This window comes from Ursus maritimus, unplaced genomic scaffold (assembly GCF_017311325.1).
Source record: "Ursus maritimus isolate PB19 unplaced genomic scaffold, ASM1731132v1 scaffold_14, whole genome shotgun sequence".
Lineage (NCBI taxonomy): Eukaryota > Metazoa > Chordata > Mammalia > Carnivora > Ursidae > Ursus > Ursus maritimus.
Genome location: NW_024423786.1, coordinates 52,644,257 through 52,659,239, shown reverse-complemented (window position 1 = coordinate 52,659,239; position 14,983 = coordinate 52,644,257). Strand labels below are relative to the sequence as shown.

Below are 14,983 nucleotides of genomic sequence, written 5' to 3'. Positions count from 1 at the left end.
TGTGCACTCACAGGGGCTGCTGTGAGGCATTCCTTAAACAGGTGCATGCAGGACCTTCCTTAGCACCTGTCACAAAGAAGCTCAACATGTCACCAGTTAGTTTTTTATTTTAGTTAACAGATACTTCCCTCATACTTGCTGTTCTCCAGGCTCTTTTCTGAGTCCTTCACAGATACCACCTTATTTAATGCTCCAAAACCCCTATGGGGTGAGTACTATCATTATCCCCATCTGACAGATGATGGTGCCGAGACACACAGAGGTGAATTATCTTGCCCAGGCATTAGTCAGCTTGGGGCCACCAGAACAAAACACCGCAGACAGAGCGGTTTCAACAACTGAGATTTATCTTCTCTCTCTTCTGGAGGCTGGAAGTCTGAGATCATGGTCAGAGAGGGCTCTCTTCCTGGCTTCTGGACGACTGCCTGCATTCTGCATCCTCATGGAAAGCGAGCTCTGGTGTCCCTTCCTCTTCTTTTCAGGGCACTAATCCCATCTTAAGATCTCCTCTTAACCTCATCATCTTGCAAAGGTCCCATGTCCACACACCACTGAGTGTTAGGGCTTTAACATATGAATTTGGGGGCGGGGGACATCATTCAGTCCACAGCACCCAGTAACACACAGCCTATAGGGACAGAGCCAGACTTTGAGCCCAGACTCTCCATGCTCTCCACCCCTCCACTCAGACACGTCTCAATTATTTTTTGATAAAGTAGTGATTCCTTGGAAAGCAATTGAGATTTATCAAAGAAAGAGTGAGGCAAGTGAGTTCAAACGCTGAGGGAGCAGAGAATACACCTTCAAGAACCTACAGGTCATCAGATAATCTGGATCAGGAATTGCTGAGGGATTAGAAAAGAAAGATGAGCTAAGTGAGCTTAGGTGGGACCAGACTCTTGGGGTCTCATGTGTTCCAATGAGGAGTTTGGATTTTATCCCGAGCTGCAGAGAGCCTCATCTGGAGATTTGTGTGAGTCATAGACCTGCCTCTTTGCACTTCCTTTCAGTAGAGTTTAAGGGGGGGTGCAAGCAGAGCCCGGAAGACTCACTGGCTCTGGTCCGGGTGGGGCTGTGCACTGCCACGGCCTCGGCGTCCTTCATCCTTTTGACTTAGACGGGTTTTCTGCCTAGATGTGGACGAATGTGCCAGGAACTCAACTCTTTGTGGCCTCAGCTCCGTCTGTATCAACACCCTGGGAAAATACAATTGCTCCTGCCTGCCTGGGTTCTTTTCACCTGCTGTTTGGACCCCTGAGAAACCGGAGGATTTCAGATGTGCAGGTAATGCTCCCAGGCATGCTGAGCCCTTTCAAAGGATGTCAAACCATCCTGAAATGTAATGGCTTACAAACAACGCTTCGTGCTTGCTCTTGACTCTGTGGGTTGACCGAATGGTTTATCTGGGGCACTAGGATGGCTGCCAGGTCCAAAATGGCCTTGCTTACATGGCTGGTAGCTGGTGCTGGTCTCTGGCTGTGAGCTCAGCTGGGTCTCTCAGTTTCCCTCATGGGCCCATCCTCATGGCTTCTTGGGCTTCCTCAGAGCATGGCAGCTGGTTTCCAGGAAGGGAAGTTGCAAGGGGAAGAAAGCAGAAACTGCGGGTTCTTATAAGACCTAGGCTTGGAAGTCCCAGAACGTTACTTCTGCCACAGTCTCCTGGCCAAAGTCATGGGGCCAGCTTAGAAGCCAAGGAAGGGGAAATTAACACCCTATCTCGCTGGCCGAGCAACACATGCACACAGGAAATGGAGGAATTGATGGCGGCCATCTTTGGAGGATCTACTCTACTGCAGAACATATCTTATGTTCTTTGACACCCCCCCCAGGGAAACGCATGGTTCTTTTCATTAAAAATATTCTATTTCTTTTCACTCATTGATCTTCACCATCTGCTGATGCTGTTAGAGGCAGAACAATAGAGAGGCAAATATGAAAGGGACCTTAGAGATAAACCAATACAGCACTCCAGGCCCCTAGGCATCTTTTCAGGACCCCATTTCAGTCCAATTATCAATGCTTTTTGAATGTGCCGATCCCGGAATCTGCCCAGAGCACGCGACTTGCCACAACAGTCCTGGAAGCTACTCTTGTGTCTGCAACCTAGGATTTGAGTCGAGCAGTGGAAACACGAACATCCAGGGCCCAGGAGAGACCTGTGAAGGTAGGTGGGAGAGATCTGTTGGGGAACAAGATCCAAGTCTGTTGGCAAAGACAGCAGTGGAAGGGGAGGGGTCAGGAGGAGTCTGGGCTGAGCACCCTCACCTGCTAAGCGGAAGCCAATAATCACTTACTCATTCATTCATGCACCCACTCAACAAATACTTCCTGAGAACCTACTATATGCCAGGGACTATTCTAGGGCTGGTGGATACAGCAGTGATTAACAGAGGCAAAATTATTTGTTCTCCTGGAACTCATTCCAGTGTCGAGGGAGAGAGAAACATAAATGCATGAACATATTGTGTGTCAGGAATAGTTGAAGGAGATAAAGATAAATAAGGCAGGGAAGGTGGATAGGGAGAGCTGGGGATGGGGGTCTCCATGTAATAGAGTAGTAAAGAAAGACCATGCTGAGCAGCTGATATTGAGAAAAGATGTGAAGGACGTGAGGGAGAGAGATAGTGGGTATCTGGGGAAGGGTGTTCCAGGTGGAGGAAACAGCAGGTACAGAGGCCTGGAGGCAGGATCCCAGCCAAGGGATGTTAAGCTTTTCCACTCATGTGCTCATTGTCTTCTCAACAACCTGATGGTATCAGTGTATTTTGTACCCATTTTACAGATGAGGAAACTGAGCCTCCATTGTGATGGAACAGCTCTCCTACAGTCCAATAGATAGGAAGTAGGGGAGTCAGGATCCGAACTGTGCCCAGTGTGACTTCACACCCTGTGTTCTAACTATCAGGCTATTCTGCCTCCAAATGAGGCTGCGACATCGGACAACCCAGGGTGGGGCCTCGCCTAGGGCCAGCGTTGACTTAATCCCCAAATTCCCAGACTCTGACTCAAGACAGCCTGGGAAGTTGTCCTCCAACAAGTCCAGAAGCAGATAGAGGCTGATTTTAAATCCTGGGTGTGGCTTTCCCAGGCTGCCTGACTCTGCACTATCGTGAAGCCTCCGTTTCCTTATCTGAAAAACAGAAATAATGTTCGTGTGCACTCACAGGGGCTGCTGTGAGGCATTCCTTAAACAGGTGCATGCAGGACCTTCCTTAGCACCTGTCACAAAGAAGCTCAACATGTCACCAGTTAGTTTTTTATTTTAGTTAACAGATACTTCCCTCATACTTGCTGTTCTCCAGGCTCTTTTCTGAGTCCTTCACAGATACCACCTTATTTAATGCTCCAAAACCCCTATGGGGTGAGTACTATCATTATCCCCATCTGACAGATGATGGTGCCGAGACACACAGAGGTGAATTATCTTGCCCAGGCATTAGTCAGCTTGGGGCCACCAGAACAAAACACCGCAGACAGAGCGGTTTCAACAACTGAGATTTATCTTCTCTCTCTTCTGGAGGCTGGAAGTCTGAGATCATGGTCAGAGAGGGCTCTCTTCCTGGCTTCTGGACGACTGCCTGCATTCTGCATCCTCATGGAAAGCGAGCTCTGGTGTCCCTTCCTCTTCTTTTCAGGGCACTAATCCCATCTTAAGATCTCCTCTTAACCTCATCATCTTGCAAAGGTCCCATGTCCACACACCACTGAGTGTTAGGGCTTTAACATATGAATTTGGGGGCGGGGGACATCATTCAGTCCACAGCACCCAGTAACACACAGCCTATAGGGACAGAGCCAGACTTTGAGCCCAGACTCTCCATGCTCTCCACCCCTCCACTCAGACACGTCTCAATTATTTTTTGATAAAGTAGTGATTCCTTGGAAAGCAATTGAGATTTATCAAAGAAAGAGTGAGGCAAGTGAGTTCAAACGCTGAGGGAGCAGAGAATACACCTTCAAGAACCTACAGGTCATCAGATAATCTGGATCAGGAATTGCTGAGGGATTAGAAAAGAAAGATGAGCTAAGTGAGCTTAGGTGGGACCAGACTCTTGGGGTCTCATGTGTTCCAATGAGGAGTTTGGATTGGAGCTGCAGAGAGCCTCATCTGGAGATTTGTGTGAGTCATAGACCTGCCTCTTTGCACTTCCTTTCAGTAGAGTTTAAGGGGGGGTGCAAGCAGAGCCCGGAAGACTCACTGGCTCTGGTCCGGGTGGGGCTGTGCACTGCCACGGCCTCGGCGTCCTTCATCCTTTTGACTTAGACAGGTTTTCTGCCTAGATGTGGACGAATGTGCCAGGAACTCAACTCTTTGTGGCCTCAGCTCCGTCTGTATCAACACCCTGGGAAAATACAATTGCTCCTGCCTGCCTGGGTTCTTTTCACCTGCTGTTTGGACCCCTGAGAAACCGGAGGATTTCAGATGTGCAGGTAATGCTCCCAGGCATGCTGAGCCCTTTCAAAGGATGTCAAACCATCCTGAAATGTAATGGCTTACAAACAACGCTTCGTGCTTGCTCTTGACTCTGTGGGTTGACCGAATGGTTTATCTGGGGCACTAGGATGGCTGCCAGGTCCAAAATGGCCTTGCTTACATGGCTGGTAGCTGGTGCTGGTCTCTGGCTGTGAGCTCAGCTGGGTCTCTCAGTTTCCCTCATGGGCCCATCCTCATGGCTTCTTGGGCTTCCTCAGAGCATGGCAGCTGGTTTCCAGGAAGGGAAGTTGCAAGGGGAAGAAAGCAGAAACTGCGGGTTCTTATAAGACCTAGGCTTGGAAGTCCCAGAACGTTACTTCTGCCACAGTCTCCTGGCCAAAGTCATGGGGCCAGCTTAGAAGCCAAGGAAGGGGAAATTAACACCCTATCTCGCTGGCCGAGCAACACATGCACACAGGAAATGGAGGAATTGATGGCGGCCATCTTTGGAGGATCTACTCTACTGCAGAACATATCTTATGTTCTTTGACACCCCCCCCAGGGAAACGCATGGTTCTTTTCATTAAAAATATTCTATTTCTTTTCACTCATTGATCTTCACCAGCTGCTAATGCTGTTAGAGGCAGAACAATAGAGAGGCAAATATGAAAGGGACCTTAGAGATAAACCAATACAGCACTCCAGGCCCCTAGGCATCTTTTCAGGACCCCATTTCAGTCCGATTATCAATGCTTTTGGTTTATCTACTTGTAGGTTTCACTTTGCACGAAGGAAGTTTCCCTCCGTCAAAACAGTTTTGAAAACCACGCACCTAGTCCAGCTCTATATGCAAAATGTGAATTCCACTTGTGCTATTTATTTTATTATTATTATTACGTTCAATTAGCCAACGATAGCACATCATTAGTTTTTGATGGAGTGTTCAATGATTCATTGGTTGTGTATAGAGTTGCAGTGGGTGCTATTTCTTTTCTTTTTTTTTTAAACATATTATTTATTTGAGAGAGAGAGAGAGCACAAGCAGGGGGAGCAGCAGAGGGAGAGGGAGAAGCAGGCTCCCCACTGAGCAGGGAGCCTGATGCGGGACTCGATCCCAGGACCCTGGGATCATGACCTGAGCCGAAAGCAGACCCTTAACCGACTGAGCCACCGAGGCACCCACCATTTGTGCTATTTCTTTTTCTTTTTTAAAGATTTTATTTATTTATTTGACAGAGATAGAGACAGCCAGCGAGAGAGGGAACACAAGCAGGGGGAGTGGGAGAGGAAGAAGCAGGCTCATAGCGGAGGAGCCTAATGTGGGGCTCGATCCCATAAGGCCGGGATCATGCCCTGAGCTGAAGGCAGACGCTTAACCTCTGTGCCACGCAGGTGCCCCTGTGCTATTTCTGTTGAGAGTTCACCTCGGGGATGCTTAAATATGTTTGTAAGTGGGGAGCTTACAGAAGGGCACTCTTTGGTTAGAGATTTTTTCTGCGATACCAAGAAGATAACAACTTCCCTGTACCTTCCAACTGTGGGTCATCCTCCTGCCCTGTGAGACCTCCAAATTAGTCTACATGCGCATCCCAAGGACTTCTCCCAACACTCCATGGTACAATATACTGTATACTTGCACAGGCTGCTAATGGATATTGCCTGTTTATTCCTCCTGTTTTGTGAATTGACAGAGGAATATGACGACTTTTGCCCTTACCTCTCTCCTGATTATTTTTTCCCAGGACATTCTATTCCGTATATCCCCTATGGCTCAGAACCCCCCAGAGGGAGCAGTAATTCCATATTGCCACAGTGACCTGGCATCACCCTATATTAGTAGGCCAGGGCTCCTCAACTCTGGTGCTACTGACATTTTGGGCTAGATAGTTCTTCGTGGTGGGGGGCTGTCCTGGGCACGGTAGGATGTTTGGCAGTATCTGTGGCTTCTGCCTACTAGGTCACTCCCTACCCCTAGCCCAGTCACGGCAACCAAAGATGTCTCCAGACATTGCCCAATGTCACTTGGGGGTAGAGGAGACACACTGCCCTCAGTTGAGAATCACTAGCTTAACATGATAGAAATTTCTTACTCTCATTACCATCCAATATAGACGTACCATATAGACATGGCCAGGGGGCAGCTTTTCTCCACATGGTGATATAGGGATCAATTCCCCTGCATCTGTTGGTTTTCATACCCCTGGGGGCTTTGGAATCCCTGCTTCAGCCAGTGGTGAGGAAAGAGAGAGGAGGCACACCCATTTTGCAACCACTTTGTCTCAGAAGCGACAAATGTCATACCCGCTCAGATTCTGTAAGTGAAAACTAGTCACATGGCCCCACCTATATGCAGAGTGTTCTGGGAAATGTCCGTGCTTGGGCTACCTTTTTTAGAGACAAACCGATGCGTTGGAAGCATGACTTTTGTAGGATTGCTAGCCAGCTCGGCCTCATGCCCATTCTCTACGCTGTAGATATCGATGAGTGCCTTCACATGTGCCCTTCCAACGCAACATGCACCAACACCCCTGGGAGCTACTTCTGCACCTGCTCTCCTGGCTTTGCACCAAGCAATGGACAGCTGAGCTTCACAGACCAAGAAGTCGAATGTAGAGGTGAGGAGAGGGTTGGCTGAACACCCGTGGAAAGAAGTATCTCCAGGTTCTTTCGGGTTGTTTGATATTCTCAAGTTCTTTGCAGATGTTGACGAGTGCTCCCAAGATCCATCACCATGTGGCCCCAATTCTGTCTGCACCAATGTCCTGGGCTCCTACAGCTGTAGCTGCCCTGGGGGCTTTGAACCCAATCCAGAAGGCTCCTTGAACTTCAGCTGCAAAAGTAATCATCTCTTTGTGTCTCTTAGTGATGGAATCTGTGTCTTGGTTTGGTTGTGAAATCCTCAATCTACTCAGACTCTGGATCTTCCTCTTACCTTTACCTCATCTACAATTCTCTCTTTTCTAATGTGTTCATTCACTAATTGATTAGTTCACTCATTCATTAAATTATTCTTGGGGCATCTATTAATTAATTAGTCAAACAGGCCCCTGCGCTAGGTACTGATGATTCAGTCCTGGATGTGATGGACGTGATACTCGCCTTCATGTAGTTTATAGTGTAGGGAAGGAAGTAGAGAGCACACACATAATTATTTAATAAGCACGACGAGTGTGACCCCCGAAAAATCATAGTGCACTTCAGAGTGAGTAATGAGATATTTAATATACTCTGGGCAAGTGACATTTAAGCTGAAGCTTGATGGAAGAGTAGGAATTATCCAGATGAAGAGTGGAGATCTCAGTGTGGGGGGGTTGTGGCATGTGCAAAGGCCCTGAGGCTAGCACAGAGTGAGGACCAGGGGAAATGGCATTAGGTGCACCTGTGGACATGGGCAGAGGTCAGATCCTGCAGGAACTGGTGAGCCATGTGAGGAATTTTGGAGATGGGTTCCCCCCCCCCCCCGCCCGGGAACAATAGGGAACAGTGAATGGTTTAAATTTTTTAGAACTGTGGATGACTTGATACATTAAAAATAGGGGTAGCTTACATGGAGGCAAGGAAGCATAATAATAAAATGAGTACCGGTGAGGCCCTTGCCAACACGAGAACTAGGATATCATTGATGCCATTGTGTTTCCTGCATGTTCCTTCCCCATTGCATCTCTTAGTTCTCCCCAGAGGAGACTACTTGGAACTTCGTGTTTATAATTCCCCTACTTAAAAGGTGCCCCCATGTATGTATCCTTAAACAATACTTCACTTAGTTTTGTTTGCTTTGGGGCGTTATAAAAATGGCATCATGCTCTGGATAGTCTTTTCCTACCTGTTCTTTTCCCTCGGTCTCTTGCTTCTCAGAGTCCCTGGTGTTTCAGTGTGTAGCTGCCATATAATCTGGTAATGGATGGATTCGAAGCAGGGGATAATGAAATCAGACCTGTCTTTTAATCATAGCTTCCTGTGGTTCAGCTTTAATTTGGTTGCTTTTGTTTTCTTCCTAGGGATTCCCTTCAAGTGTAAAGAAGATGTGATACCCAACAACGAGTGGGTCCAGCTCTGCCAAGTGGGAGGAGCAGTGGAGCCTGAATATGTAAGTGTTTTTAAGGTTCCTAGCTCTTGAGTTTCCTAGAAGAACTTCTAGAAGTTCCTAGAAGGTTCCTAGAAGCCACTCAGGTAGGATGATGTTTTGCAGCTTTAACAAAGGCTAAAAGAACGGTGACCTAAATTGTACAGCAGTTTATTTCTCTCCCTGTAAACAATCTGAGTGTCAGCTGTGGAGAGTTGATGTGCTGGCTCCGTAAATGCTCTGCCATCATCAACACAAGTCTCCCACTTTGTGGTCCAAGATGGCTGCTCCAACCCCTGCCATCACGTCTGCGTTTCGGTTGGTGGGCGGGGGAAGTGAAGGGCATAGTTCTTCTCTTTAAGAGTATAACCCAGTATCGCTTCTGCTTATACCTGGCTTCAAGGAAAGCTGAGAAGAGAGGACATTTGTCTAAGACTTGGGAATTCTTTCACTAAAAGAAGAAAGGATGTTGAAGTCTCGTTACCAGTGAGGGTGCTGGTACTGCGTCTGTGTGATGTGGGAGGGGTGGCACACAGCCCCTGGGCCAGGCAAGGAGGAATTGGGGTGTCGTGATTCTCGATGAGGCTGTTCCATCTTCGGGGATTGATGTTATGATTTTCAATATGCGCTTATGAATTAGCTTGGGAATTCCCTTGGACCACTGCTGTTGTTTTTTCGAAAAATTGTGGTGAGATACGCCTAAAAGTTCACCGTTCTAACCACTTTCAAGTGCACAATTCGGAGGCATTTAGTATATTCGTAATGGTATACAATCACCACTTCTAGCCGTCAAACATTTCGTCCCCTCCAAAGAAACCGTATCCCCAACAACATTGCCCTCCGGTTGCCCCTGCCCCTGGCCCTTGGTAAACACTGATCTGCTCTCTGTGTCCATCAATTGGTCTATTCTGCATATTTCATATAAATGTAATCATACAGTACGTGGTGTGTGTGTGTGTGTGTGTGTGTGTGTGCGCACGCGCGCGCACGTGTGGCTTCTCTCACTAGCACGATGTTTTCAAGGTTCATCCACATTATAGCAGGTGCCAAGGCTTTACCCTTTTTTGTGGCTGAATAATACTCGATTTGGACCCCTGGATTTTTTCCACCCTTTCCCCCATCTTTGACCCCACGAAATAGTTTTGCTGTGTCTTTGCATTTGTTTCTTCTATTCATTGAACAGAAAGGTGCTGTGGCCCCAGGTCTGCTCAAATGGCGAGTTTCTATTTTTCTGAGAACTCCAGAGCCTCCTGGCACCTTAGGAGTTTAGGGCCACTCTTACGGTGGACTGGATGGCCAACGCGCACTTGACATGCTGGGGGATCGATCGGTCTGTGGCTCACTCGTGCTCTTTCTCTGGGGCACAGGGCTCCTTCTGCACACTACTGAATGCCACCTTCGGTGTTCTGGACGATGCCTGCGGAAACAGAACGGCCACGGTGTCTCTGAAGGTAACGACAAAGTTTTCGTAATTGTGTTTTGAACATCTTGGGAGACACTTTGGATATAATTAATGGGCTCAGTTATCATATAATTTATTACAGTTGCAAGTTTTTAAAATTTAACATACAGTAAAGTTACCCTTCTCTGTCCAGCTTTAGGAGTTTTATTACCTGAATAGATCTGTGTACTCACCACCACAACCAGAACATAGAACAGTTCCGTTTCCTTTCCAAACTCTCCCTTGGGCTTCCCCTTTATTGTCAGATGCTCCCTCCACCACCAGCCCCAGGAAATCTCTGTCGTTAGTCTTGTCTTTTCAAGAATATTATATAAATGGAATCACACAGGATATGGGTCCTTTTCTTTCTTTTTAAAAGATTTTTATTTATTTATTTGGAGAGGGAGAGAGAGAAAGAGCATGAGCAAGGGGGAGGGGCAGAGAGAGAGGGAGAAGTAGGTTCCCACTAAGCAGAGAGCCCCGGGTGGGGCTCGATCCCAGGATCCCGGGATCATGACCGAAGTTGAAGGCAGATGCTTAACCAACTGAGGCCCCCAGGCGCCCCAGGATGTGGCTTCTTTCACTCAGCATAATGCCTTTGAGTCATCAAGATTGTGATCAATAGTCCCAATTCCTATTTTTTTATAACTGTTAGTGACATTGTCTACATTCACAACATCGTGTAACCACCATCACCGCCATCCCCCCAAAAGGAAACTTGTACTCAGGAAGCAGCTGCTCCCCGCCCCCGCCCCAGGCCCTGGCAACCACTGATCTGCTCTCTGTCTTTGTAGACGTGACTGTCCTGGGTATGTTATGAAAAAGGAGTCCTACAAAATATGGTCTTTCGTGTCTGGTTTCTTACTCTGAGTGTAATATTTTTAGGGTTCGTGCACATTAAAGCACATGTGACCAACATCTCCCCCTTCCCCTGACTCCACCTCAGCTATGGGCAGTAATCAGCAAGCATTTACATACAGTTTGTATGTCTGTGTGTCTGTCTGGGGGGGATGTTTGCATGTCCCCAATTTTTCATTTCTTCAGGGTAAATACCTAGAGATGAGATTACTTGGTCATTACAATTGTAGATTTGAAAACCCGGTTTTTCTTAAGACTTTCAGTTGAACTTACAGTTGTTGTTAGTTTATTAATACATTTGGTTGGTTTTGTACCAAAGTAAGAATAATGCTTTCATTTGTAATTTGATTTAAAATTAATTTATTGGTAAAACATATTTGTTCATTAAGTGTACATTCACTCATTGGGTTTTCAGATTTAAATTTCAGATTACATTTCCATAAATAAGTACATTCACTTAGGGTTTTCAGATTAAATTTCCATAAACAAACCGTTTTTACAAATTTAGTTAGATTCCTTCATTTTATACTATGTATACGAATATTCTTATTTCCCTCCAAATTTCAAATACCTAATGAGGAAGATTTACAAACCTAAAAGGCAAAGTCACTACGCCTTCAAGGGATTCATAAATCCAATCGATCAGATGTGTAAATGTAATAATTCAGATTTTTTAAATGTTCAAAACCATTAATCCACAGCTGTGCTCTCTTACAGTGTTCATATTAAATACACGTTTACCGCACATCTAATTGCTTTGGGCAGTGAAATCACGTGGTTAATCAGCTTCTCTAATGTGTTGAATTGTTCCAAACCCTTTCAACAACCACTTTCCAGATTATGCCAAAGATCACAAAACTTTCTAAATCGAACACAAAAGTATTAACACTATGTAGTCTTAGCTTGCCTACCGATTTTTTTTTTTTTTACCTCCCCAAGGAAATAAAACAGCGTTCCCAGCTAAGAATATATTTCACATTTCAAAGGGAGTTTTAATGAGGTTTCCTCAACCATAGAGTTGAGGACCACATTTTCGCAGGATGATTCTACCTGAGATTTTTTTGTGTATCTTGGTGGGGAGGGACCCCACACACATGCCTTGTGCTTGGGATATGGTTACAGAACTCAGTGCGTCCTGTTTCTCCAGAAGGAACATCTCTCAAGCTGTGCCCTCATCCAGTGTTTACTGAAATTCTGTGTAGTTTTTTTTTTTTTTTTAGAGATTTATTTCTTTATCTTAGGGAGAAAGAGACAGAGTGTGCACAGGGGAGAGGGTTAGAAGGAGAAGGACAGAGAGAATCTCAAGCAGACTCCCCACTGAGTGTGGAGCCCAATGTAGGATTCGATCCCACAACCCTGAGATCATGACCTGAGCAGAAATCAAGAGTTGGACCCTTAACTGACTGAGCCACCTAGATGCCCCTCTTTTCATGTTTTAACTGTCCAATTTGGATAGATAGAAATTGGTATTCCTGCTAGGATTTCAGTTAATTTCCTTCCTCATCTGACTGGAGTCAATTAATTTCTTCCTTGTATTTATTAGGTTGTGAATATTTTTTTGGGGGGGATCAGAGTCACTTTGCAGAAGTCAATTTATTGATGAGCAGTAAAGGGAATCATATCAACATTAATAGTAATATTATTATTGTTATTCTTTCCTTAACTCTTTTCCTCAGACATAATCAATGTTAACATTTAGATATGTATCTTTCCATACCATTGCACTTCGTGAATGCCTGTCTTTCTCACACACACACACACACACACACACACACACACACGCCATTTAGTGAGCACCTACCAGAAGCATTCAGCCTCTGATACCAGCCTGCCAAGGTTCAAATCTTGGCTCTGCCCCCTCCTAGATGTATGTCCTGTTTCCCCATCCAAAAATGGGCATCGCAGTCTCTACTTCACAGATATCTTCCTAAAATTAACATAGGTAAGACCCTTAACACCTGGCTTATAATAAGTATTGATTATTTCTTATGTCTATGTGCCAGAAACAGTAGAATCAGAAGTAGAAACATTTTAATGAAAGTGCTTGTTTTTTAAGTGAAATGAGATATCATATACATGTTATCCTGCTATTTGTTTTATTTAATAGCTCATGGACCTTTTCGCTTGTTAATACATCTATCTATCTATCTGATCTATCTATCTATCTATGTTTACATGTGTATGTATATTAAATATGTATGTATATGTGTATATATGTATATGTGCATATATATATCTATATAACACCATTCTTTTCTTACAGCTGCATACTATCCCATGATTTGATTTCATCATCATTTATTTAGCCAATCTGTTAGACTTTAAGACTTTCTGACTTCTTGCTATCACAAGCCATACTGAAATAAACATCACTGGGCAAGATCCTTGCATGATTTTTAAGCATTTCTGGAAGAATTAATTCTAGCAGGGGAAGTCGCTAGGTCAGAGCTATGTGCAAGCAATGCCATTCCAGGTGCTGATTTAAAGGTTACACCATTTTTCATCCCAAGGGGGCCTTTGGGTTCAGGAGGAAGCTCAGTAGATGCCCTTTTAATTCTTCAGTGGCCTTGACTGTCAACCCACTCTCTTGAGGAAAGAGAGAGAGGGAGGGAGGGAGACAGAGGGAGGGAGGGAAAGAGGGAGAAGGAGGGAGGAAGAGGGAGGGAGGGTGGGAGGGAGAAAGGAAAGAGAGAGAGGGAGGGAAAGAGGGAGTGGGAGGAGGAGAGGGAGGGAGGGAGAAGGAGGGAGAGAGAGGGACAGGGTTGAGAGAGGAACAAGGAACAGCTGCTGTCTCAGGGGCGGGGGAAGAGGGAGAGGGTGCACAGTGTGCAAACACCTTTCCTTGCAGAACACAGTTGAGAGCTTTGCCTCTGTGCTCGAACAAACATCCACGTGGTCCAACTTCACCAAAGAAGAGACCTCCGCGCTGGCCACTGTGGTCCTGGAGAGTGTGAAAAGCACCACCTTGGCAGCTTTCCTGAAACCCTCAGCAAATGCCAGTCAGACTGTTCGGACTGAACGCTTAGGTAACAGGGCAAGGTTACACCCGGGCACTGACTTTGAGGCGGGACCTTGGGCGATGCGATTCTCCGTGGCTTCCCCGTATCCCATTTCCCCAACTGTTTCAAACCTCTGAACTCATGGAAAAGTCAGTCCAAGGACTTGAACAACATCTCCCATTTACCGAGTGGCTGACATTGTTATCGATTCAACAACTCTCTGAGTCCCACAATAAATAAACACCTAGTATATGAAACACAGAGAGTGCTATGGAGAAGAGTACAGCCGGCTAAGTCAGCGAGAGAGGGTCGGGCTTGGGGGAGCATTGCCGGCTTACAGGGGAAGGGAGCCACGTACGTATTTGGGGAAAGATCAGGCACAGAAATACCTGGTGAGTTCAAGGAACAATCTAGAGGCCAGCATGGCCAAAGTGGAGTAGAGAATCATAGAGCCTGCAGAAAAGGAGGGGAGAGGTGGATTTTGCAGGCAAATGTAGGGACTCAGGATTTTATCTGAAGTGAGATTGGAGGTGGGGTACGGAACTGGAGAGTTTGAGAACAGGCGTGGCATTACCTGGCTTATATTTTAAAAAGATACTTCCAAACTAGAGAGTATCATGCTAAGCGAAAGAAGTCAATCAGAGAAAGACAGTTATATGATCTCACTGATACGTGGAATTTAAGAAACAAGGCAGAGGCTCATAGGGGAAGAGAGGAAAAAATGAAACAAGATGAAACCAGAGAGGGAAACAAAACATGAGAGACTCTTAATCAGAGGAAACAAACCCGAAGGTTGCTGGAGGGGAGGGGGGTGGGGGGATGGGGTAACTGGGTGATGTAATGAGTGCTGGGTGTTATATAAGAATGAAGAATCACAGAGCTCTACCCCGAAACAAACAATGCATTATATGTTAATTAATTAAATTTAAATTAAAAAAAGAAAAGGAAGGAAAAGGATACCTCTAGTTCCATTACCTATTTCGTTATCCCAAGACCCCTGTAATTGTTGCCGTGCCCCAGGTGAGGGACCTGAGGTCATAGTTCAGGTTGGAAAGGCTGGTGGGTGGCAGAGCCCTGGTCCACTCTGCCGGGTTCGCCCCAGCCCCTTCCTATTTCCTTTGGCTTCGGAAAACTTGTCTAAATGTAGAGTAGCCAGAGGGTACTGTTGCTTTCCGTCACTGTTGACTTCAACCCCATCTTTCCCTGAT

The 14,983-nt window shown here is 45.9% G+C and overlaps 1 protein-coding gene across 1 annotated transcript in view; it reads left to right on the top strand.

The window, feature by feature from the left end:
* ADGRE1 (adhesion G protein-coupled receptor E1) overlaps nucleotides 1–14,983 on the top strand; it is a 53,682-nt gene that overhangs the window by 21,987 nt on the left and 16,712 nt on the right. The window contains exons 6-12 of the mRNA XM_040629467.1: nucleotides 2,006–2,164; nucleotides 4,282–4,431; nucleotides 6,889–7,029; nucleotides 7,115–7,252; nucleotides 8,413–8,501; nucleotides 9,845–9,928; nucleotides 13,625–13,802. Of these exons, the coding sequence (XP_040485401.1) occupies nucleotides 2,006–2,164; nucleotides 4,282–4,431; nucleotides 6,889–7,029; nucleotides 7,115–7,252; nucleotides 8,413–8,501; nucleotides 9,845–9,928; nucleotides 13,625–13,802 (939 nt within the window). The remainder of the gene's footprint in view (nucleotides 1–2,005; nucleotides 2,165–4,281; nucleotides 4,432–6,888; nucleotides 7,030–7,114; nucleotides 7,253–8,412; nucleotides 8,502–9,844; nucleotides 9,929–13,624; nucleotides 13,803–14,983) is intronic.